Source organism: Pogona vitticeps, chromosome 4, assembly GCF_051106095.1.
Source record: "Pogona vitticeps strain Pit_001003342236 chromosome 4, PviZW2.1, whole genome shotgun sequence".
Taxonomy (NCBI): Eukaryota; Metazoa; Chordata; class Lepidosauria; order Squamata; family Agamidae; genus Pogona; species Pogona vitticeps.
In genome coordinates, this window is record NC_135786.1 from 50,798,680 (window position 1) to 50,824,362 (window position 25,683).

The window sequence follows — 25,683 nt, forward strand, 5'->3', positions numbered from 1 at the left end:
TCTGACCCATGCACAGAAGGCAGAGCCAGGGGTCCTGGAAGGCTGCACTACCACCACCAGGACAAAGATGGAGAAAGAGGACAAAGTGGCAGGATCAGATAGGTGGTGGGGACAGGAGGATGGGGCTGGGGCTGGGGGCAGCAGGAAAGGTGTGGGGGAAGGCTGTGGTGGTGAAGGGGAAGAACAAAGGCAAAACCGAACCACAGAACCAAAAACTGTTTTAAAAGTTTATTGGTTCAATTTGTTGGTTTTAATGAACCTGACTTGATCTGAACGAACAAATCAGATAAATGAACTTCCTGGTTCATTTTTTGGTTTATGCCCATCTCTAGTCACCATAGTCAGCTCATGGAATCCAGATTTCTCTCTCTGTGCATGTGCAGGCATGCCATATGCAACCCTAAGTGTTCAATGGAAGGACAGATCCAGAAGCTGAGGCTCCAGTACTTTGGCCATCTCATGAGAAGAGAAGACTCCCTGGAAAAGACCCTGATGTTGAGAAACTGTGAAGGCAAGAGGAGAAGGGGACGTCAGAGGACAAGATGGGTGGACAGTGTCATCAAAGCTACCAACATGAATTTGACCAAACTCTGGGAGGCAGCGGAAGACAGGAGGGCCTGGCGTGCTCTGGTCCATGGGGTCACGAAGAGTCGGACACAACTTAACAACTAAACAACAACATTAAAGTCACCATAACTCAGAAATGACTTGAGGGCACACAATTATTGTTATCTTTGTAGTCAACAAAAGGAGAAAACCCTCAACACATGACCAACGAAACTCTTAACATTATTAACGGGAGACAAGAAGCAAAAGTAAAAGGTGAGAGAAACTGAATCCTAAATGCAATGATTTACAGCTTGCATACAGAGACAAAGAGAATAATAACAATGAAAAAGAAACCCAAGAAAAAACAAGAAGCCTCTTCCATAAAATCTAAGAAATCAAAAAGCAATTTAAATCAATATTGGAGTTAATGGAGGAATATACTTTCCGATCAAATCAAAAATAAAGACAAAATGGATACAATATACCTTAAAAAATACAAAAGAGATGGAAGGGCTACAGATTTCTTCAAAGAAGAATCTCTTAATGATGAATATGAAATTTTATAAACTGAAGTGAAAGCTGCTTTTCAAGAACTTGGAAGAAATAAATCACTAGGAGTAGATGTGCGACCAATAGACTTATTTAAAACCAAAAAGACGGAATCTATAAAAATCCTAACAAGAATATGCCATCGATAGGGGAAACAAACCAATGGGCCATCAGTTAGAAATGTCCTATATCCCAATGTCAAAGAAATGAGACATCAAACATTGCAGTAACTGTAGGATCATTGCATTAATTTTCCATACAAGAAAAGCTACACTCATGATTTTGCAGGAAAGATGTTTACTACAGATGAAGTGAGAAATTCCAGATGCTTAATCTGGATTCCAAAAAGACAGAGGTATCAAATACATATTACAAGTACAGTGGTGCCTCGCTTAACGATTGCCTCATTTAGCGATGAATTCGCATAATGATGTGTTTTTTTAGAAAATAATATGCACCGTATAACGATGTTTCCTATGGGCGATTTTCGCTTAGCGAAGTTTGGGACCATGCTTCGCATAACGAATGCGATTTTAGGTCCCCTGCTTCATTTAACGATGTTTCTTTTTTCAATTAAAAAAGTGTCTTAGAAGGGTCAAAAACAGTTCTAAATGCTTGGATTCATTAGAGGACCCCCTAAGTCATGTGCAAACCTTATTTGGCTTTGATCTGACTTTTCATTAATTTATGGTGAATTTTTTTTTCCGGCCCATAGGAACCAATGGACCTGTCAAAATCTGACAGCTCCATGCTTTCCTATGGGGGAGAAAACAATTCACCATAAATTAACGAAAGCTCAGATCAAAGCCAAATCAGGTTTGCACACGACTTAGGGGGTCCTCTAACGAACCCAAGCATTTAGAACAGTTGCTGAGGCTTCCTTAATTTTTTGTGAATTTTTTCTTCCCCCATAGGAAATAATGGAGCTGTCAGATTTTGACAGCTGTCAAAAGTTGGGGGGAAAAATTCACCATAAATTAACGAAAAGTCAGATCAAAGCCAAATTAACTTTTGCATCCATTTTAGAGGGTGCAGAAGCTAATCCAAGCATTTAAAACCATTTTTGACCCTTTTATGACACACTTAATTTTGCAAAAATTGACTTCGCAAAGCCATTGAAATGTATTGAGTCAGCTTCAATACATTCCAATGGAGGAAACATTGTATCGTTTAACGATGTTTCCTATGGGTTTTTTCGCTTAAGGACGGCAATCCGTGCCTATTGGAACGGATTAACCGGTTTCCAATGCATTCCTATGGAAAATGGTGTTTCACATAACGATGTTTCACATAACGCTTTTTTTTGAACCAATTAAAATCGTTATGCGAGGCACCACTGTACTGTATATGTAGGGTACCATATTGCTTCAATGAAGAATTTCAAAAGAAAGTCAGTTTATGCTTTATTGATTACAGTAAAGTCTGCAATTGTGTGGATCACAAAAAGCTAGAGATCATTCTAAAAGGAATGGGGCTGCCAGAACACTTGATTGTCCTGATGCATAAATGTTAAGAATGTGTGGCTAGGGAAAATGGACAAGATCATCTATGTTATGGTACTCATGAGTATTATGCATCAGTGAAGTTAGGGGGAAGGAAATGCATAGAGCATATTTTTACACATCAGCTGACAGCAAGGCTTTTCCATGAACCCCTTTGGTGCCTCATTCACATAAACATGTGTAAGACAAGCACAATCCTGCCATTCAGGAAGGTGCTTCTTACAGGTGTTTAATCATTCTTTATGAACAGGTATACATCTTGCATGCCTCTTCAACAAGAAGGGGCACGTTCAGCAAAGACACAGGAATGGTTTCTTAAAGCACTCTTCTGCCCCACTTTCCAGGCATGAAATACAGGTATCTTGGAAAGAGACATGAGGCCCCTTTATAGTAACATTAAGCAGACTGGTAATAGAGATAACATACTGCACTCAACATTAAAGAGGAATCCATCCATCCGCATCTTACTACATTCACACTCTTCTCTCAGCAAGAACAAATAGACATTAGTGGTCTGTTAATATGAAATTACTTCCCGTAAACACAATCCTGAGGTTGCACTCTTTTAAACAGAGATCAGAAATATTTGACTTGGACTTTAAACTTCTTCCAGTACCTTACCACAGCAGTAGGAAAGCTGTGGTCTGTAATGGAAACCTATACAGTAAGTGAAATCTGTCCCCATTTGGGCTCTTGTGAAACTTGAAACCCTATGGTGTTTCACCTCTCCCACCATTAAAGTCTTTATTTTCTGTCTCACAAACACTCACAGAATCACATCACTGGTATCCTTGCAGTACTTCAAGTGTTCCATATGAAACTACTTTTATTTCTCCAAAATAATACCTGTATAAGTAAAGCTTGATCAAACCTTGACTACAGAGCCTATGATACATCAGAATTCTGAGTTTAAACAAGCATACCTGAAAACTTTAGGGGTCTTCAATGAAAGGAAGTATTTCCCAACAGGGAAAGAGCAGCTGCAAAAATGGAAATGGTTTTAATCTGAACAGGCAGATAGATTTTCCATGGAAATCAACTCTGGTCTGAGAAATCAGAACTTGAAATGGAATTCTGCTTATGGGTTTTACATACTCACTGCATTATCTGTAAAAAGTGTTTAAATGGGTATCACATATAATAAGGGATTCAATGTCCTCCTTTGTGTCTCCTCCTTAAAGGGGTTATAGAGTGAGTTTTAGTCAAGGAGGCCCCACAGTGCACCCACTGGCACAGTAGTACACTGCTCTAGATCCCAGAAATACTGTTCAAAAAATTACTAGAGCCTTTGATGGTTCTCAGAAATTGCCAAAGGAATTAATATCTATGCTAAAAACATAAAGCAAGAAACTGCTTTTTCTTGGATACATTGGCTGAAATCCAGTAGTAAGTTGCTTTTAAGAGTAGGCCCACTGAATCAACTTAGAGTTGACTCATCAAATCTCCTCTGATCCAATGAGATTTACTACTCTAGTTGTGACTCACTACTGGATTTCATCCACTATAGCTGGTTTTATTGTACAAATTTGCTTAAAACATTACTATTCCCACACTTCTGTACATACTTCCTTTTGTCACTGTGTCCACAAGTAAATTGTTGTGCTGTTCAGTTTCCATGCAAATCTTTTCATTCCTCCTAAATGTTTAACTTGGGGTCTCCAGATACTGCTGGACTGCACCTGCCACTGACCATAGCCAGCACAGGCCATGGTGAGAGGTGGAGGACAGCAAGGTCTGGAGGGCCACAGGTTGCCCACCCCTGAGCCAAATGGTTGATGAGGTCCATCTACAATTCTAGATATTCTGCAATCGAGCTGTACCTGAATAGTAGGGGCCATGAACAGTCCAGCTGCATCAAAAGGAATAAAAAAAGAAAGGAAACTCTGTGTCATATGAAAATGTAGCTTTACTAAATGCACACCTCACCTTTTGTACAAAGTACAGTGGAGGAACACAATTGAATGGCAATGTCTGTGGCATAATTTCACTGGATTACGTATCTTGCTATCTCCTACTACAGGATAAAATAATATGATGTGAAAACAGAACTGTGCAGCCCACTTCTTAAATTACCATCATTACATATAGTTGCAAAGTCCAAACCATGTAAGTAGATGTCCAAAAATTACAGCCTCTTCCTATGAGGAAACAAAAACGGAAATACATGTTTGTAGGCTCTTTGGAAGGTTTTCACCGAGAAGAGGGTGCTCCTGTGTTTCCATGCTGCCTGCAAGCACCTTCCTCTGTTGTCAATGCAGAACCCCTTCACAGTGTGTACAACATAGAGACATCGAACTGCATCTACTTTGTCATTCACCTGCATGGAAATTCAAATGGCCACACAAAGGAAATGGCAGTAATCTTTCCCACCATGTTTTTTTAAACTTCAGACCATTCATTCTCAGGCCTTAAACCCTCCTTTGAAATTGCTCATACTATGTACATTGTTCTCTCACAGTGAGAATGCTGACAAAGAGACATGATCAAATAAGAGCTCACACTGAGCTCATCTTAATCTGCTGAGAGGAAGCCAAAATATTTACAAAGAAGTGTGCATGCATGTACATGCGTTTTCAAGAAATGCTACTTTAGTGGTAGCTTGTCTCCTTCTCTGTGCTTACTGTGAATTGTCTTTCATTATCAAAGAAAATGGAAAGAAAGAAGACTATGATGTCATGAAACAGGAAACTTTATATATATATATATAAAAGATATAAATAGAAAAAGGGGAGGAAATTTTAACAGTTTGCCAGATAACTGTTTGGGATTCATATTTCAAGCAATGGCTAAAGATTAGATTGACTGAACGAATGCTCCTCCATAACAGAAATAGGACACAACTCAAGCAACTATAAGCAGTGTTTTTCATTCTTTTTCCTACAAATGTATCAGAGTGAATTATTGAGACCTTAAATGCCAGTTCGTGAGAAAGAGGTGGACTCTGGGGAACTTGAAGCTATTCTTCTCTGTCCATCTCTGTATTTCTACTGCGCAGCAAAAGGAATTTACCGGAAATTCAAAATGCTGCAACATCTTATTCTCCTTTCTCCTAGAAATTCTGTCTGCCTTTAACAGTTATAGAACAGGCTGAAATACAACAGATGCAGACCCCCATTGTGGTGACACAGCAGATGTCAGAGTATTCATAAAGAAATGGAGTGGAGGGAAGTGGAAACCATGCTTTTACTATCTCATGAATCCAGGTTAAATTTTCATCAGAGGGAGAATATGATATATATGATATTGACAAATATATGATAGTGACAAAATTCCTTCCCCCCCCCAGAAGCCTTTGCTTTATGAAAATAACAATCTCTGAAGCTTCCTCTTTCCACTGCCCTTCCTTTCCCAAACCTATTATTTTCATGAACAGCAAAGTAGATACTGTCTAAATTACTATTTATTGAATCCTGCATTTTTCTTTAGCATTAGCATCAGTCATAAGAATAGTTTACTGTTATAATGTAATTTTACACCTCTATCTAAAAACAGAAACAAAGCATTTGGGCTTTGTTTACTCTCCCGCTCCACTTTATCAGATGCATTATAACAGTTCCACTTTGGATTTTTGATGTAGGACTTAAATTTATCATTTGCAAAATATGAAGATTCCAACATTATAGAATCATGAAATTGGAAGGGGCTTATAAAGCCATCAAATCCAACCTCCTGCTCTGTGCAGGAATACAAATCAAAGGTTATCTGCCAGGATTAGGTTGACTCACAGAATGTTTCTCCATAACAGGAATAGGATCTCCATTGTGTGGAGAAGAAAAAAAGAGGACTTTTTACAGAATTGGAAAAAAGAAATACAGGATGAGTCAGAGATACAAACATCCCAGCAAAAAGGTAAAAACCGTAGAAAAAGAAGCTGGAGGAAGGAGGCTGCATGAAACTTAGTGATTCCAGTTCCTCTTAAAAACAAAGAGATCCTCATTTTTACAACAATATTAGAAGATTTTTTGCTTGTCCCAAGGATTCACACAAGGTTCTAGTCCTGTGAGTTCAAGCTTAATATCAAATTACTGGACAGAGCCAGAATAAGGAATACTGAAACCACTTGTCTCTCTGCATAGGGATCCCTTATGAAGGACTCTGTAGAGCATAGACACCACAGATCGGAATTTTATTTCCTTTTTTGGGGGGGTAGATAATATGGAGTGAAACTTACTCCATATTCCAATTTCTGTTGCTTCACTTTGCTATGAAATGTCTTCCAGAAAATCCTGAAATGAAATGAGTGCTCCTTCAAAGCAATCTTGAGTTATGAGTTTCCCACATGAGACTGACTGTTAAAGGATGAATACTGTTATCATCTTAACCCAAACATGGCTTCTGCAGACAGAAGAGAAGTTTGGGACTTTATTTTATTTTGTTATCTACTTAGAGGTGTGTATTCCAAGTTTAAAGGCTAGAAACCACATATTGATGAGAGTTTGTTCAAAATTCATCATGAGATAAATCACAATTTAATCTCAACCGTAATTTGTTGAGGATAACTCCAAGCTTGTGAAAATGGCACTTATATGTACAGTTTCTACTGTTTATCTTTGTTCTTGAAGTATGTGTTGGCTTCCAGCGGACACGGTGGTAAGCAGAGAAGAGCAAAGGAAGCAAAACAGACATGGCTGGGCAACTGGGTATGCATGTTCCTGGAAGCAGGTGCTCCTTGGCTGGGATTCAATGAAGTTAGTTGCCCACAGAGGGCTTTTATATTTTAATAGAGAAAGACAGAGAGTCTCAGCAGACAACTTGAATCAGCAAAATGGATTCAATAATTTTCTCATTACTCAGAGGAAAGTTTCTGGGCCTTCCATGCAACTATGCTGAGTGTACCATCCAAGTCTGCTACGCAGTACTCTTGGCATCCCAAATTCTAAAGCTGTGTTCAGACAGCTGTCACCCTATGGCAGACTCAGTGATTTAGTTCCCTCCAACACAACAGAAGTGGGGAGGAAAGGCACCTTAAGGAAAAGGTACCAGCTGGCACCAGAGGTTTTTCTGTGTGCTTATAAACATCTGTGTAGTCTGTTTGTCCCCAGCTTGCTGTCTGGATGAATAGTGATCTGGCTGGAATAGAGGGCTGGCAGTCCCTTTGTGACTTTCAAGTTCCAGACATGCTGAATCAATGTCCCTGACATTCAAAGAACAAGCTCTCTTTCTTTGGAAACCAATATCCTTTTACAAACCCACCTCACTTACAACCTAGAGGGTTACACCAAATATTTGAATTAACTTCAATCCATTTCGGACGCAAGAGGAGTTGGCTCATTCCTGCTCCCCTTCTATGGCAGTGAGGAGAGCAGACAAATCAGTGTTATAAACAAATTCACATTCCTCAATTACATCCATGCTAGATTTTAAGCAAATGATAGGTTCATTTCCACAGGGCAGGGGTCTTGCAAGTGTGTTCTTCCAGCTTTTGGATAAGAACTCTCAGTAGCCCTACTCAGCATAGCTCATGGTAAGGAGGGCAGAGAGTTGAAATCCAACACCATTTGGAGGGTTGCTCAACCTTATTGTAGCAAAAATCCACATTTTCCAATTATGGCTGTTGACATCTAGCTGGACAAGGGAAATCAGCATATATGCAACATCTGGTTTAGAATCCTATAATTTTGGAACAGGAAGGTACAGTATGTTGGTTCTTATTTACCATTTACTGCAAGAATCTTACAATTACTGTGCCCCCCCCCCAAAAAAATAACTGTCTGCTCCCTGCTTATATAACTCTAGCAAAGAAATCTCCTTGGACTGCTGACTTTCCCCTCCCCGTCACCCCCCAAATCACAGCCCAACCTAAGGTGGGTCACTAGAGCCACCATGTCTATCCTTTCTGTCTCTAAAAAGCCACAAGTACATTTTCTCTCTCCAAGAAGCCAAAAGCTGCAGAGGGGCAGTAAACAGATCCCCAATCTAATCTCGGTGTTGATTCAGTGCTTCAGATTGTAGGTTGGTCCAGTACAATCTGGGTCCCAGATCCAGACTGCTTATTTTTGCACAATGCCATGAAACATAGCCAGATGGTAGACCACAGCAAGAGGATTCAGAATGCTAAACTGCAGGTACGGAACACATCCAGTATTCAGGAAAGCCAGTATAAGAGGGCAGAGTATGTCATCTTATACTGAATGCAATGTTGGAAAGGAAAGAAAAAGCAAGAAAAACTCAGGCAGTTTTACCTTACCATTATTTACCTTATAATTATCTCCCTATTGACAGTGCTTAAGGCAGCCAAGGGGATGCATCAACAAGCTCACCTTGGCAAAAGCCGGGCAGAAGATCCAACTCTAGCTAGGTATATTCCAAATGGCAAAAGGAGGAGAAAAACCATAATCCATACAAGAGAAGGAAGGAAGAGATCAAAAAGATGGAAACTACCATGCTGAAACTAAAGTCTAACTACTTCACAGCCCAGACAAGAACAGAAAATGCCAACCATCTCACACACATGTTTAGTCTGAAAGGGAGTCCAAGTGAAACTAAATCTAAAAAAGCCAATGCAAGATCTATATTCACCTAGCTCTCAGCCAAAGTGAAATCAGAAGAAATAATTAGTTTAAAATATGTGTGTAGCGAGCAGCCCTGCCCTCACCTGTCCGTCACAGTAGAACAGTGGAGATGGAGCCAATGAGAGTACGGAAGGTGGAGCCAAGGGGGGAGGGGCTGGATATAAAGGCTGGTATATGGAGTCTGAGAGAGAGCTTCTGGAAGTGAGAGACAGTGTGAAACTTAAAGGTGAACTTAGAGGGAGTTAGAGGTCTGTAAGAATGCTGAATGGAACAGAGAGTTGATAGAGTTTTAAAGTTAAAGCAGAATTGACTTAGATACAAGTGATTAGCAACCTGTGATTTACCTATTTGAGTAATAATCCTATATGAACTTCCCTGATCTAATAAATAAGTTTTAAAAGCACACATGTCTCCTTGGTATTGAGGCAGCAATACCTGGTGGCAGCAAAGAAAGAAGAAGAGCGAGAACCTCGTGAGGACCTGAGGGAATAGGGGCTTCAGAGGGGATCACCACAATGTATATGCTGCTTTTCTTGATCCAAGGTCGCTTAATGCATTTAAAGAAACAAAATGAAAAACCAAATATTAACAGCATTAAAAACATTAAAATATGGTGTGATGGCCAAATGATCTCAGACAAGTACCGTACCCACATTTTTAGTGACTGGAAAGGCCTCTTCCTACACTGGGTCATGTTTAGAAAAACAGTCACTCAGCAAAGCCCAGCTTTCCTTTCTCTCCATGGTCCATCTGCAACCATCTTAGTATGCTACAGTATTATGAAACCTTTCTCCTCCTCTCCGTTCAGTTTCTTTCTCCCTTTCCATGATTCTTCCTTTTTCTTAGTCCTCTGACCAGCCCAGAGTGATCCATATCAGCTCTGATTCACACTTGAACTGAAGTAAGATTGTCTGCTTTGATCCCGACTATGAGAATGGGTTGACACGTAGTCTTCTTTCGTCCAGGAATTTGGGGTTCATTCAAAGCTGGTGCACGGTCTTACTGTCTACATATATGCACATCCAGGATCCACAGCAGGAACAAATGCAGAGTTGTCTCTGTTATTTGTCTGATAGACTGAAAAGCTAAAAAAACAGGGCTCTGCAGCATGCCAGGCAGTGATCCCTGATGGATCAGCTTCACAAGTCTGTTCAGTGCCAGAACCTGTAACTTCCATATAACTCATCAAAGAGACCAGAGAGAGAACTGTCAAGTTCTGTAGAAAAATAAAAGAACACCTTCAATATTATAACTTATGTTTGAAAGTCAGGCATTCACCCTGAAGCCCCAGCTTGCCGCTCTGTGCGCTATCAAACGGTTGGCAGAAGCAGCATGGTCTTCTCCCACACGATCAACACCCTGCCATGAAGAAGGCTACTAACCGAGTGGGAAAGACCTGTGGCATAAGCCTTGCCCACACAGATTTTAAATATTCATCTACCTTCCAGCTGTGTGGGAATAGATCATAACGCTAGAGCTCCCACGCCCCATGCAGTTGGGATGTAAGCAAAAATGGGCCTCAAGCAAATTCAGCTCCTTCCCACCCACAGCCTGCAGCCTCCCCCTCTGCCATAATTTCTCTGCCAATGCAGCATCATCTGGATGAATCAATCTTTCACTTCCACAAACTTCCAAATGGGTTGCACATGAAACGGTATGGCAAAAAATTCCTGGAAGGTTATATAAACAAGGTTGAAGGCCCTGGAAATGGAGAGTAAGATGGTATAGGATGAAGTGGGGAAGATGTAACAGATTATCTTCTTAGTCCACAGAAAATGCCTGTTCACACCAGGATATCAATGACTGGGCAATGCTTCATTACAGGGAACCTTCCATCAACCAGTGAAGGTCAAAATGTGGGACAGAGAAAAATGGATAGAAGATGGGTAGAAGAGCAATGGCAGAGAGCAGGTAACACATAAAAGCCTATGGCACGTGGGACTTTTGACTGTTGAGTTATTTTGCAACAACCTCAAATGCACTGAGAATAGTTAGCAGCAATAAAGCCAAAGTGAGATCATTTCATAATCCAAAGGAGATGGAGGGAACAGAAGTGTGAGAGAAGGGGGCAGATTTGCTGGCCAGAACACTGGAAAAGATGTAGGCAGACCAGTGATTAGCCTATTTTGCTGACATGTTTAAACTCATCTTGGCCCCCACTGTTCAGCGGACACCACAGGCCAATCTGAGATCTGAACAGAGCCTGAAAGTCATGAGTTACATGTAATGCCATCGCTTATAAGAAGTTACTTGGTTGGTGGGACAGGGGTACAACAATAGTAGATTTCAAATATGCTATAAAGAACAGGAATAACCTTTCTGCTGTAGCAAGTAACATCTTCTAGTTACCTTTAAATTACATATTAAAGGCATTTTAACAGGCATCTGTGACCATTTCTCCTATTTATCAAAACTAAGGGTTTCAACATTTTAAAGTAATGAGTTTCAAGAGCAAGTAACTGGCATTTCTTTAGAGGGGGGCTTCTAACACTAATATTAATGAATTCTTTTGGAGAGCTTTCAAGCTTTGGATCTCAGAAGATATTAGTGCTAAAGGAGAGAATGCATAGAAAATGCTTTTATGCCATATTCCTCATACTCTGTTAGCCTAAGGCAGACCTCTTACAAAAGATGTTAGGGACTGGATGGGTTATTGGCAGTTAGAGACACTGACAGAGTAGATCTACAGACAAGAATGATACCTTCTGCAATGGCTACAGCATCACACTGCTTTAGCTGCTGTGACTCATGGACATGGTTGCCAGCCTGGTCTTAGCTGGTCATAGTACACGACACCCTTTTTTAAAAAAAGTTTAGAAGTATCTCATATTTAAGGCAAGCCTACTCAACTTCCCACCTGCTGCCAAACAATGAAATGGGGGAAAGCCAATTAAAATGGGAATACAACACACGGAGAAAACAAAACTGATTACAAATGTAAAGTGATATTTCAAAGGCTGCTCTGCTATCCACCTGTAGTCCTCCCCCAAATTCCTGCTTGGTATCTGGCCTTGCATCTGGTCTGTGTTTGGATCCTTCCATCCACAGATTTGACTCTCTGCTTCCTGATTTTCATGTAGATCACACCTAGTCAAAATGCTCCAGAAGGACTCTAGCCTGAAATGGGAATTCTCTGCAGTCAAGAGAGAAGGTTAAATGAAAAATGAGTATCAATTCAAACAGAATGAGCTAGGCCATAGTTGAAGCAGCAGGAAAAGAGGAAGACTACATATGAGACGGTTTGATTTCATTAAGGAACCATGACCTCAATTTTTGAGATCTGAATATGGCTGTTAATAACAAGATGTTTTGGAACTCACTAATTCACAAGACTACTGTAAGATGGAAACGACTTGAGGGCACAGAACTACAATAACAATGAAGACAGATCTAGTTTGCTCCTGTGATGACACAATTACACTGGACCATGGCTCATTCACTGACCACTCCCAGTTCTCTCATTGCTTGGCACAGGAAACACAGACCTCTGTGATCCAGATTTGGCATCTTCACCAGGACAGCCTCCCTTGCTTAATTACATCTTTAGATTGTCTTTGCCCTGCCACTTCCTGTTCCCAATTGCAGCTGTGAAATATGCTAATCTGCCACTTACACCACCAAACAAGAGAGCTAATAATAACCCACAAGTTTTTAAAGTGCAGAAAAGGGTAGATGTTGGTGTCTCGCCCCTCTTGGTGCAGCTGTCATCCCACACAGGTTGCCTCTTTGTGCTGCATGATAATTGGCTGAGCCTGGTGGTCTGTTTCTTTTTAGTTTGCTGTGGCCTTTTCTCCTAGGAATCCTTAGCTGTTCTATATAAACTATCCTGTATATCAAGACCTTCCCTTTTTGTTGTGTCAATTATTTGCTGAAAAAATGAAAATCCTTTAAAGTTCTACAGAGCTCTTTGTTGGGGCACTGTAAAGGAAAGCTAGCAATTTAGGCAAATCATATGTTTCATCCACTGCCACAGCTTCTGGCTTTTGATTTCAGCTTGACAAGGAACTCTGGATTACTCTTGCTTTTGGTCATCCAGGCTTGTACCTAGATGACCAAAATTTACAAGTGTGTTTTATCATAGGGAAGAGGAACATGGAGCCCCTGGCCCAGTGTCAATTCTAGTTCTCTTGGCATCATGGGCATGCCGTCTATGGTTTAGTGGTTTCTACTTTTTTTAACAACTGAAAGGCCTGGCCTAAGGCTTAGTTGCTGTCAATAGGAGCCTTAGGCTAAAATATGTGAGCATTTTTCATAACAACCCTTTTTTTCCTTTGGCCCTGCCTGTAACTGGAAACACCCTGAATGGTTTTCTAAAACTGAAATTTGCCCTTGGGCTGAAAGAAGTTCTCCATCCTTCTTATATAATTTACTCTGGATTTCTAAATTGGTTGGACTGATGAGGCTGCTACACTTTTTCATACGGTATATTCCATGTTCATATATTCCATGTTCTCTTTTCAGCATTTATGATACAAGGTGAAGGAAAGGCCTGACTTTCCCCCTCTGACATGTGGGACTTCATTTCTGATGAAGAAACCAGTTAGCTTGGTCTGTATGAGCTATTTCCATCACCTCCTTCCACATTAATTTATCCTCAGACCACTCATTTGGGACATGCCTTCTCCCACTACTTTTTAAAATGTTCTGCTGATGAGTTTATAGTGTCACGTTTGCATGTCTGACAACCAACATCTGCATGTTGTTTTTCTCTTATTTTTCATCCTGGCAATGATTTTGAATTTGTACATCATGGCACAGAGTAATCAAATTTGCCAGACCCTCTCCAAAGCTGACTAAAACATATGTCCATGTATACATGAACTCAAAACAATGGTGAATTCAAAAGACTACTCGAAAGAAAGGCAAAACAATGTCTGATTCATATCACTTTAATCTACATCTTTGGAGTACAATAAACTGAAGCAAGGAGATAAACTCTTCTGCAACCCAGTACGATTTGTAACAGGATCTATGCTACCACACCAATGTCAATTTAAATCAAAGTGAAATCAACAAAAAGCTCACATCAACAAGACTAGTTTTAGCTGAGAAGAAGGGAGAAGGAGAAACTGAAGTTACTTTCGAGAAATTACTCTCTTCTTCAAGAAGGTTTGAAGCAGTCTGGTGTCTGATTGGTGCATCCCCTCAAAAGGTCTAGAAAGTGGAATGATATTTTGGTAGTCCTACCTAGTAGGATTAGTGTAGTAAAATGCTTAGTCTTCTGTATTTTGAGCAACTTCCTGGAATACTGAGTAGTCAAGTCAGGGTGACTCAGAATGTTGGGAGTTTAACATTTTCACCAGCCATCCCACATCTGGCCCTCCTGGAATTTACTCACACCAGGAAAGTTTGGGCAGAGTTGCTAAGTGGTTAGTGTGGGTCTCTCTAGCCCAGCCATAATCTTGACACTGTCCAAGTCAGATTTGAAGAATTAGAATGCCTCACAAGCTTGTATTTCACGGACTATTTATACTGCAGCCCAGGATTTTCAGATACCAGTAGCTTGTTCAGAGACACAGACAAAATATGTTTGTGTACAAAAAATAATGGGCCCCAGGAGCAAACTCTACCATCAAGCTGTTAAAATACTCCAACTTATTTTCATTTTGTACCCCATACTCTCTATGTGATTCTGCCAGCATTTAAATCATTTACAACCACCAGGAACACTAGGTTAAAATTGAGACACATTGCTCAGATTGAATAAAGGGGATCCTGCTGCTTTTTCTGTGTTTCTCAACTCTTTACCCATCACGAATTTTACTAACTGGCAGAAGAGGACAATGAAAGGTAAGACATACAATTAGAAGTGCCAGGCCTGGAGAGACATGTGCTCTGCTATCAGCTGTGCTTCAGATACAGCCCTTTCAGCTGCTCTGGAATTTCATTTCTCATTCCAACCTGGGAGATAATCCCAAGCAGCAATGTGGGTCTGTGTCTGCCATCCAACTCACACTGGGTTTGTGGCAGCTGCTTTTCCATTTTGGCTGCTGGCTACTGCCTGTGGCATCCAAAACTGGTTGATTTTGTACTCCCATATCAATTAACATGGTGGTGTGCATAATTGGGTTGTTCAAGATAAAGAGTCACACAGTTCTCTAACTTAAAGCAAAGGAGTTACCCTGAGAAGTGAAGGAAATAAAAACAGTTTTCAAAAGCCTCACAATTGTGGTGAACCAGCCTCCTTGCTTGTCGCTGGCTTGTTACTGTACTTAGAGGTTCACAGTAGGGCTGAAGAGATACCCATGCAACCAATTAAATAACATTCTACCTGAGAAACTTAACTCGATGCCAGTCTATTTTATAGAGATTAGTTTGGCAAATGACCTCTTTCCACCAATGGCACACTCCACCTGTCGCTTCTGAATTTGTCTAGCAAATTATATTTGCAACAATGTGAGGGGGGGAAGAAAGATGTGGGGGAGAGAGAGAACACTTCAGACTTGTAGATTTTTTTTTATACAGATGATCACTCCCTGGAAACTGATGTACAACAGATTCAAGCCTCAGCATACAGGTCCAAGACTTTGAATTTGAACTCCTGATTGACAGGAACAGACAGGAAAGCTTCAACAAACTTGTTTTTCATTGGTCCTCTGAAGCCCAGGGAATCTTTAATATCCCACCACCACCACCACACCACAAGAGATGTCTCCTTACCTTCTACTGGTGAGGTCTTCAGCCTCTTGCAGATATTGTGCACTCCTCCATAGTTGTCATTTATCCGGTTCACTGCTTCGGCACTGCGAAGCTCCATGAGGTTCCGGAGCTCCATAACAGAGCAACCAAATTCTCCCTCATGGCTGCCATCAGCCATAGAATTCCCAGGATGGTGATCTGCAGAATTGTTCGTCATCTTGGCTGAGTGAATTCAACAAAAGCCACACACAAAACACTGGATGCTACGTTTTCACTTCTGTATTTGTCCTCCACGAAACAAGAACAGGCACTGTCAACTTTTCAACTCCTCACAGAAAGCAACTGACTTCTACAGTTTGCAGGGCACCACAAACAACACTTCTTGGAAGTGAGGAGAGAGGAAAGGAGAGAATCTTGTCTAAAGCAGCCCGGCTGGAGAGGAGGGTGAGCACAGGACTTCCTTTTCTGTAGCTCCCAGGGTGAAGCAGGTGAAACTAGCCAAGCCCAAGTTCTTCCAGTGAAGATGTAAACAGGATGTGCATGTTACTGTGGAAGCAATCTTAGCAAACAGCATGTATCTCCCAGAGAAAGAGATGGGTTCCCTGGATACCGTCTTCAACCAAAACTGCAAGATAAGGATTTGGGAAAAAAAATAAGAATTAAGAGTCGGAAGAAGTTGGCTAACATGCAGAAAGGTACAACTGACACCTAAGTGATCATGTAATCATCACTACAAAGAACAAAATTCCTGGGGAGGTGGGAATGTTGCAAAACAAGGTGCTAGCAACTACCAGTTTTCAATGTAAGAATGGAGAGTAGATGGTGCTACAGATGATGGTGCACCATGACTCCCATGATGCCTTATCATTGAATATGCTGGTTAAAGCTCAAAGGGGTTCTAATACAGCAACATCTGGAGTACTATCTACCCCCAGTCACTCTAAAGGGACCTCTCATATTATTTCCATATCAAAGCATAGCAATTTTTTTTCTCCTGTGGTAAGTTTCCCAAAAGTAAGTGGGCTGGCACCAAACCTAGCCAGACTATTCAGGCATCAGATGATTGGAAAACTTCTTAAAATGACATGACTAATCCAAATAGATCAAGAACCCTGGGATCTGGAGATGAAAATGCATTTCAGGCTCTTTGGTTTTGTGATTTTTGTTCTGAAAAAAAAAAAAAGTTTTTAGAATTGCCAAAAGGGACTTCTCCTCCCCATTGCCTATCCAGATATTATCAGGATGAAACTTCTCAACCTAACAAAGAACGGGAAATGCACAATTGCATTGGGCAATTGTAATTTGTCACCAGCAATGTCACATAATGTTAAAAAAAACCCAAACTTCTTTTCCACATAATTATTTTAGAAGTTTCTTGACTGAATTTGATCCCTCCTGCCCCTATCACCCTCGACGTAATGGCTTGCACCTACATTAAATGACATGCCTTCCTTTAGTCCCATGAAGAGTCTTTCACAAATTTTTCTTTCAGTTTAAAACACTATATCTGCATTGTTGTTTTTCCATGAAAAGCAGCAACAAGGAGACACCTCCATTGGAAACCAGTTCACCAGGGTCTGAGACTCTGTCTCACATAGGGCAGACCTGTCTGCCCGAAACTGAGTTTACTGCACAAACACATATTAATAAAGAAAGAAAAATCTGGATACAAGGTCTGATTTTCAGAGTCAAAGGAGACTGTGGGTGAGGAAGGAGAACTGAACGGTTCCTAGACTCCCTGCTTCCTGGCTCACAGGGTCTTCACTCACATGTGGTAATTTCTGTTAGCCAAAGGAGATGCTACATTAAATGTACCTTTGCATCCAATGCATATGTATTTAATATATAAAACAAACACTGTTCTAAATGAGCTTAACCGTTTTCTATTTTGCAAAGGTCCTAAATCAGAGCCACTCCTGTCCGGCCCACGGACAGTTTTGAACATCAAAACCATTTATAGCTTTTTGTCTAAAGTTGATCAGTTGCTTATCTTTAACATACCGCAAAAACCTGTTTTAGTATTTGTGAAGATTAACAAGTTTAAAATAAAAACAATCATAACATCACTGTTTCATTTTATTTTTAAATAAAGGTGGTTTGGCCTCCGAACACAGTTCAGATTTTTCATGTGGCCCCCCTATAGAAATTAATTGCCCACCCCTGTCCTAAATGAATATAATTCATCAGAAGCTATTCACTCTAAAAGAAATGCTGTTGTGGGGGAAATGACAGCTTTCATTCTAAAGCAAACTGACACTTAGAAGGAAGTCATTGTCCGTTTATCACAGCAGAAGAGGAAAGGGTTACATTTGCCTTCATGCAATGATCTTTCTTTCTTTCACTTCTACTCTGCCCATCTAGTGGTAGGCCACTACTCTCTGTGGTTTACATGAATAAGATACACTAAACAAAACATCAGCAGGAAAAAGAAACACTCCACCCCAATAACCCCTTGTATCATAACATACAAAACCAAATCCCAAGGAATCAGTTTAAATAATCAAAATATCAAATATCAAATAATTAAATAGCAAATAAGCAAATAAGCAAAGGAGCTATCCTTACAGGGCGGAGGTTGTCAAAGGCCTGACTAAAAAACCATGTTTTAATTTGTCTTTTGAACACATGGAGGGAGGGGGACAAACACACCTAAGCTGGCAATGAATTCCATAATGAGGCTGCCACCACTTGAGAAGGGCTGGTTCCTAATTGCAGACTTCTGAGGCTTCCTTAGGGTGACCACCTGCAGCATCAAGGATTGGTGCTCTTTGCATTTTTTAAAAAATGTGTACTTTAAATGTGAATACTCCATTGTGTAATAGGCAGACAATGTACATTTTCACCCTCAGCCACCCTGATTTCTGACATTGAGGCCCAAGGTGGGGAAATGGTACATCTAGAGGGAGGGAGGGTGCAAGTGATGAGACATGGGTGAAAGGGCCACAGCTTAGAGACATTTCCCTTTTGGATTAGAATTTCCAGAAAATCTTAGCAAGACTGGCCACTAGCCATGTTGGCGGAGATTCTGGGGGTTCTAGTCCAGAAACATAGCATTTCCAAGCCCTGAGCATGGCATACCTGTCCATCCCTGCTGCTCCAAAAATTGCAATTATAGCTTTTAACTACAAGAAGCTGGTTCTGTTGCAGTCACATGCTAGCTTTGCTTTCTCACCAAAGTGTAATGATTTTCTCCTAAGCAATTTTCCATGAAATTGTTGTAAAAAAACCAACAACGTTAACATATTATTTTATATGCCTAGTTAAACCCAGGTTTTAAACTTCATTTGTGTACACAGTCTTTCTCCACCCTGCCCCACTTTCTCTGATGAACGTAGGATCTATTACCAGCTTTGTACCTAGCCTTAGTTATACATATAAAATAAACTTCTCACCTACTCTAGATTCTTGCCACGAACTTAACACAGACTCCCCATGTTTGACCCATGGGCTACAACGGTCTTGCAATATCACAGCCTTGCTGTTCACTGTTGACCAAACACCCAAATTGGGAGTCATAGTCTTTTGCGCCTCCTCCCCAACCCAACCCATTGGCCTTCTAACCCTCTTTCCATCCTTCCCTCTGACAGAGCATAGATACTTGCCCTGCACCTTAATCAGGCCAAAAAAGAGTGATTCTCAGCCTTTGATTTTCCAAATTTTGTACTTCAGTTCCCAGAAGCCCCAGCTAACACAGACAATAGTTAGGTTTTGTGGGGGAAATACGATATGAAATCCAAGGCATCAGGAGGACTAAATGTTGAGAAACACTGCCTCAGAGAGATGATTTCAAAATGTTCTGGGGAATACGATTTTCTTAGTTCAAACTCATACATCTCATGGATTGTTAAACTTTAGAGAGCACAACTTTCCTTGATAAACAAGCAACATAATGACGCAAGGAAGAAGTCAAGAACCACATCAAAACAGAGGATGCAAATGACAGCTTTCACAACCACCTGAGTTAAAGAAAGTACACTGTTATCTAGGAAGAGCCAGAGCCTACTTGTCACTATTTTGAACCAGACACAGTGACATAACACAAGCTAATAAGCAGCTTCCACCATATACCAGTTTTGGCAAGTGACAGTCTGCCTGGATGAAATCGCCAGTCGTGGAAGGAGAGAAAAAGGAAATGGTGACAGATGGATGTTGGAGGAGTGGGGGCAGGAGAAACTAAGGAAATGTTCAAAGGACAAACTGTTATGATCTTTAGTCACATCCTCCTCAGGAGGCAGCCAGGTTGTACTGCTATCCTTCGCCCAGCATCCTTTGCTCAGTGAAGATCCAGGAAGAATAAAATTCCTGCACTAGAAGATATGATGAGATTTGCCAGTGCCATCATTCAGCTCCACAGTACTTCTCCAGTCCACCAGACCAGGATTTGGCTATAACAGGGATGGGCTGAATGCAGGTTCATGCAGCTTGCTTTGTGTTTCGTTTGGATACCATGGTACACCTGATCATTTGAGCTTGGTCCAAAACAGTGGCTCAGGATAGTGCAGAAGCCCAGGGTTTAGTTTTCGAGAACAAAAACAGAGCTCATACACAAATCCACTAACTTCCTTGATTTTTAGCAAAGCAATTTTGGGGTGTATGTGTTTCTTTCTTGGAATAAGAAGTATCCCACAATACAACTAATAGAATGCAATATAATATTAGACAATACCCTATATGTAAACATAAATACAAATTGGTTTACCAAAAAATGTAAAGCTTAGATACTATAAGTATATCAGACAATCAGATAAGTATTTCCCAATAACAGGCAACATCATGAGCATATGGTGCAGATATCATCCACAGTACACATTAAGGGGTACAGAGTACACTAAGAAAAGGTCTTATGTTATGTGTGTTACTTGTTATGTGTGTGTTATTTGTTCACACTATTCCCAAAATTATCCAAAACCAGAAATTCTTGTTGATCTCTGGATGATATGGAGTGTGCCAGCAAGAATTTCTGATTTTGGATGGTCTGGGAAATAACATAAGTACTACCAACAGATCTGAAATCTAATTACATTCCACACACAAATGTATTACACATTGTCCTTGAACAATCTACAAACCAGACTAAATTAGGGGTATTTTTATGATCCTGAGGTGAATTCCCAGAGAAAGAGTTTTCTCTCAAAGAGAAGGCACAAAGAGTGCCTTCTCCTGATCAATCTTTCCCCATAGCCCAGCACTTCATGTGGGAGTCTCTATCCAGGCTCATGCCTTCAGTCTGCAAGTATTCAGTCTGCATAGAGATACTGTAATCCAGGGAACTGGTTTGCTAGATCTCTAATGGTTCATGGTCTGATGGAGCTAGCAGCTGCTCATTTATTCTGCATTTGGAGGGCTCTAACACATCCTCATTGGAAGACTCATATAGTGAAGCCATGAGAATAAGCATGATAGCTATTTAGCTCCGTGGGTGTGGAATCTTCAGCCTTCCAATGCTATGGACGGTAATTCTACAATCCTTCACCATTTGCTATACTGGCCAGTTCCTCTTAACCACCATAGTATTCCTCACTCCTAATTTATCCCCATTAATTCTGTGAATAAGTGTGATACACTGGTTTGTATTTATCCAGGATTGGAGATGTCTAAGTTCAAATCCTTACACAACCAAGAGACTCACAGTGACTTTAGACCATCCCCAACAGTCCAAACTACCTCACAAAATTATTATGAATATAAAACTAAGGTATGGTGATGAGGAGAGATAAATCTTTGCAGGCTATGATCTATTCCTTGCAGGTAGATCAAACAAGACTCAGGCCCAGAACTGCTTGATATTTAGACTGATTCTTCAGGAACTATGCATGAATTACTACTATGCCAATGAAGTGATTAAAAAGACCCCAAATATCCTGCATGCTTCTACCAGTCACACAGACGCTGACAGCCCATTGTAGGGGGAAATTTCACCATGCCTAATGTGTGCAATGTAAGTAATTTTATCCTGCTGATCGCCCTGCATATCGGGGCTCAGAAGTTGCTAAGGAGGAATAAAGACTAAACAGAATTTGAAGTGCTAGAGAAACAGACTAGATAGGAAGCAGCATGGTTCTACTACTTGATAATAAAAAAATCAACAAGTCTTGTGACTGCCATATTACAGCTGGTGCCATATAGAAGGGAAAAACAATAACTTTCCCTGCTTAGGATAGCTAGTAAGAGAAGAACCAATGCAATTCCCTATGCCATAGGAATGGTGCAATGCAGAAGGCTCTACCTGTTGGCCTGCTGTCTGATATGCAATATACACAGAAACAGAGGAGGTAATCATAAATCAGCATGCTTCATCCCTGAATTTAGTAACTAAAAAGAAAGGTTCACAATAAAAATGATGAATGGGAAAGGAGAAACAATAGAAAACTGCTGAGAATTCTACAGACATGATTGAAATTGTATTTTTAAAGATATATCAACTCAAGTTTTTCAATGCACCACAGTCAAAGCTCAAGTTCCTGGGCCTGTTGAAACTATTCCATTATTTTTCCAAATGGGAATCCCAACCTATCGCTGTTTCCTGTTCAGCATTGCCAAATGGATATCTGGTCCTGTGTAGTGGACAGAGTGCTGAACTAGGAGCACTCCTTAAATATATTCATTTAACTTGTATTCAAGAGAGTTGAATTTGAGACACATCTTCTGTGTATGGGAGGTGAGGGAGATGCTCAAAAAAAGTGGGAAACCCCATTTAATCAATAATTGCTATAGCTCGAAGAGTAAATGTTGATTTATTTGTTCATCCCATATGACATCCACAAATTCTGTACCAACCAGCATAGGTAGCAATTGCTCATCTATGTTTAAAAGCATTAAAGCTTCCCATGGTAGCAAGCTAAGAAGGCAGATCCAATTAAACTAACCCCTGCTGCTTTATAACGTACTTGGGAGGGGCTGTGGGAGATTATATTTTTGTTAATTTTTCTTCTTCTTTAATAGCAAATAACATCTTTTGAAAAGAGCTTAGAGGTTAAGAAAAGGCAGCTAATTAATATTGTGATGGTAGAGACCATAATTACCCCTGGTGGAGCCTGCAGGGCACCTATCATTATCTTCCCATTCCAAACAGCAAGACTCCTTTACTCCTCAGAAAAAGACCTCCAGGGATTCCTTGCGTCAAGTCGAGAGATGGGAGATTATAAACAAGATCTTTTTGGGGAATGAAAAAGTTCTGTGCTTCCCCCTCTGGCTTGCATAGATGGCTCATGAACTTCTGTACCAGTGTCCATCAACAAGGCATGCTAAAAACCTGAAAATGAAATAAAACGAAATGGAACCTCCTACAATAGTGCTCTCAACCATGTCTATCCCAGCTTGCTAAAAAGAAAGCAGACTGGTTGGGGTGTGTGTGTGTGTTTGGATGGTGTGTCCCAGAATTCCATAGCCATCATGACCAGTGGCTTTGCTGGCTGAGAATTCTGCATGGCAGTAATCTTCCACTGCCCCTCCCCAGCCCAACAAAAGCAACTTTCTTGAGCTGTGCACTATATGCAGAGAGTACAACCTAGGATGGCCAGAGCTGCAAGATTTTTAATAACTCTTCCATGCATGACAGCTCCGTAGAAATTGGCTTGCATCCTGACAGCTTTTCGGTTCAGACGGCTTTGCTCTCAGATGTAATAATGCATCCCCAAAATGGCACTTGATCTGATCTAATTTGGGCCCTGAAAGGGCACTCAGCACTTGAGAACCTGCTTCTCAGAATATAAGCTCATTAAGGAAAAGAGATAGTGAGACATTGTATACATGGGGCTTGATGATCAGTAGCTTCCCCCTCCTTCTATAGGCTTGAGGCTTAATTATTCTATAAAAGCTAGAGTCATTAAAGGCAGGCTTCTAGATAGGATACAAGGAGTAAAGGCCTTTTACTCAATTTGTGGGCTGAAGGCTCTCCAAAGCCCTGTTTGTTTCAGAAAAAGTCAGCAGTAACATCTGCACAAAAGACTACCTTTGAAAGGTCAATTGCTTGAAGTATCAAACTCCGTCCACAATAGCAAAAAAGGTAAAATATAAGAATGCCCCACATCTCAGCTGACCAAAAGAAGTTACTGGACAAAACTATATTTTCTAATACGTGCATGGAGGTTCATGTTCCCAAGCCCCCACTCACAGAACGACACATAGAACTTGTTTTCCAAAGCACAATTAGGATCCTGACAAATACTGACAGAAAAGCCTGCAATGTGTTTTCGATGTGTTTATTCTCTTCTTTCTTCACAGAGCTCAAGTATTTGTAACTCTGGTTCCAACCATTTTATCCCAGCTTCTGAGGCAACTTATGATCACAACTTGGAAGAGTTACTTTTTGGACTACATCTGCAAGAATCTTTCACCCTGCCTGCAAAGCAAGGTCTATATGCAGATCTCAGGCACAGAGCTTTCTCACCACTCTCCTTTGCAATCTTCAGCCAAGTTCTTCCATGCTATTCTTCCCCAGCCACATGCCCCTTAGAAGCTTTGGACTATGACCTGCCCACTGGCCATGCAAGCTCGAGCTGGTGGGTGATGTAGCCCTAAACATCTGGAGGGCTCCAGCTTGGGGTAAACTGTCCTGTGTAAGATTCCCACATCATTTGCACTCTAGAAGCAGAAGCTTCGGAAGTTACCTTTGCACAGCATTGTCTATCCCAATTAACAGTAGCTTTCCAGGTTTTCAGGCAGCAGTTCTTCCAGCTCTACATGAAAATGCCAAAAAGTGAACTTCTGCATAAAAATCACATACTTTTATCTCTAAGCAAATAGCTCTCCCACAGGCATAGTGCAATGGTACTGGATTATATTCAAAAGCAAATGGGAGAGTACATGCTTTACATGCCAGAGGCCCCAGGCTTAATTCCTAGCATCTTCAAGAAGGGCTGTATTTTTAAAAAAATCTGCCTCATAATTTTGGATAACAACTACCATTCACTGTCAATGATACAGGGCTTGATGGACCAATGGTCTGATTTGGTGCACTGCAGCTTCCTGTGTCCAAATGCTTCATCCAATGGATATACCATTCCACGATCTAGCAATGTCTGCACAATGTCTAGATGCAGGGGGAAGGAGAAAAATAGAAAACAAGCCATCCTAAAAGCTTATTTTATGCCCTTAAAACGCCTTCGTAACAGAGAGTTTATATAACATGGTGCATTAAAAATACACACGTAAAAGAAACTGCATTTTTGTTTTTCTTTTTAGGCATTCTTGAGGAGTTCTGATATTTAGCAGCAAAAACTTGCAATTGAATTTAGTGCACGTGGACGATAATCTGGAAATTATGTTTTGTTGAACTAATGGGTGGAAATCCAGGTTTAGTGATGTTAAGGAGGTTATAGTAATTCAGTGATGCAATGGAAAGATCAGAGCCAGGGAAAGCAAACATTCAATGGAACAATGAACGAACTGAGGTGGCAGCAGCGGCAAAGGAGCTGGATTGCATAAAAAAATCAGCAAAAGTTGAGGGATATATGATGCAGTACAAGAACCTACGTGTATCCCTCCTGCACTTAAAAGTGATTGAATTAGAGGCAATGATTAGTTTCTGGGAGCCCTCTTAATACAAAGCAGGGCAGGAAGGTACAGAAGAGGGAGGAAGGGGGGAGATAAACAAAGGAGGAATGGCTAGGGATTTGAAACTAAGGAAAGCTAGAGTATTTTTAAAAAAATAAAAGATAAAAGAAGGCCCAATAATGCTTTCAACACCCTACTAGCCTGAATGGCTATTTTATAGCTCTTTGTAGGTACATGGTGGATTCCTTTCAAATGAGAAAAATTGCAAGAGGAAGGCACCATAGACAGCATTATTGCATGGAGGTGGGTAAGTATTGTAAAGAAAAACTTCTCAAGGCTCAGGCTACTAATATTAAGCCTGAGAAGGTGAAATTTGGAGGAGGCAGCCCCTGCTACAAAGTCCTCCTCTCCATCTGCTTACCCAGTCCTTCCTCATT

At 40.6% G+C, this 25,683-nt stretch overlaps 1 protein-coding gene across 15 annotated transcripts in view; it reads right to left on the reverse strand.

Moving 5' to 3' along the window:
* ATP2B4 (ATPase plasma membrane Ca2+ transporting 4) overlaps nt 1-25,683 on the reverse strand; it is a 197,221-nt gene that overhangs the window by 90,538 nt on the left and 81,000 nt on the right. For all 15 annotated transcript variants that reach the window (XM_078391945.1, XM_078391943.1, XM_078391941.1 and 12 more), the window contains one exon: nt 15,773-16,376. In XM_078391945.1, coding sequence (XP_078248071.1) covers nt 15,773-15,968 — 196 coding nt within the window. In that variant the 5' untranslated portion in view covers nt 15,969-16,376. The remainder of the gene's footprint in view (nt 1-15,772; nt 16,377-25,683) is intronic.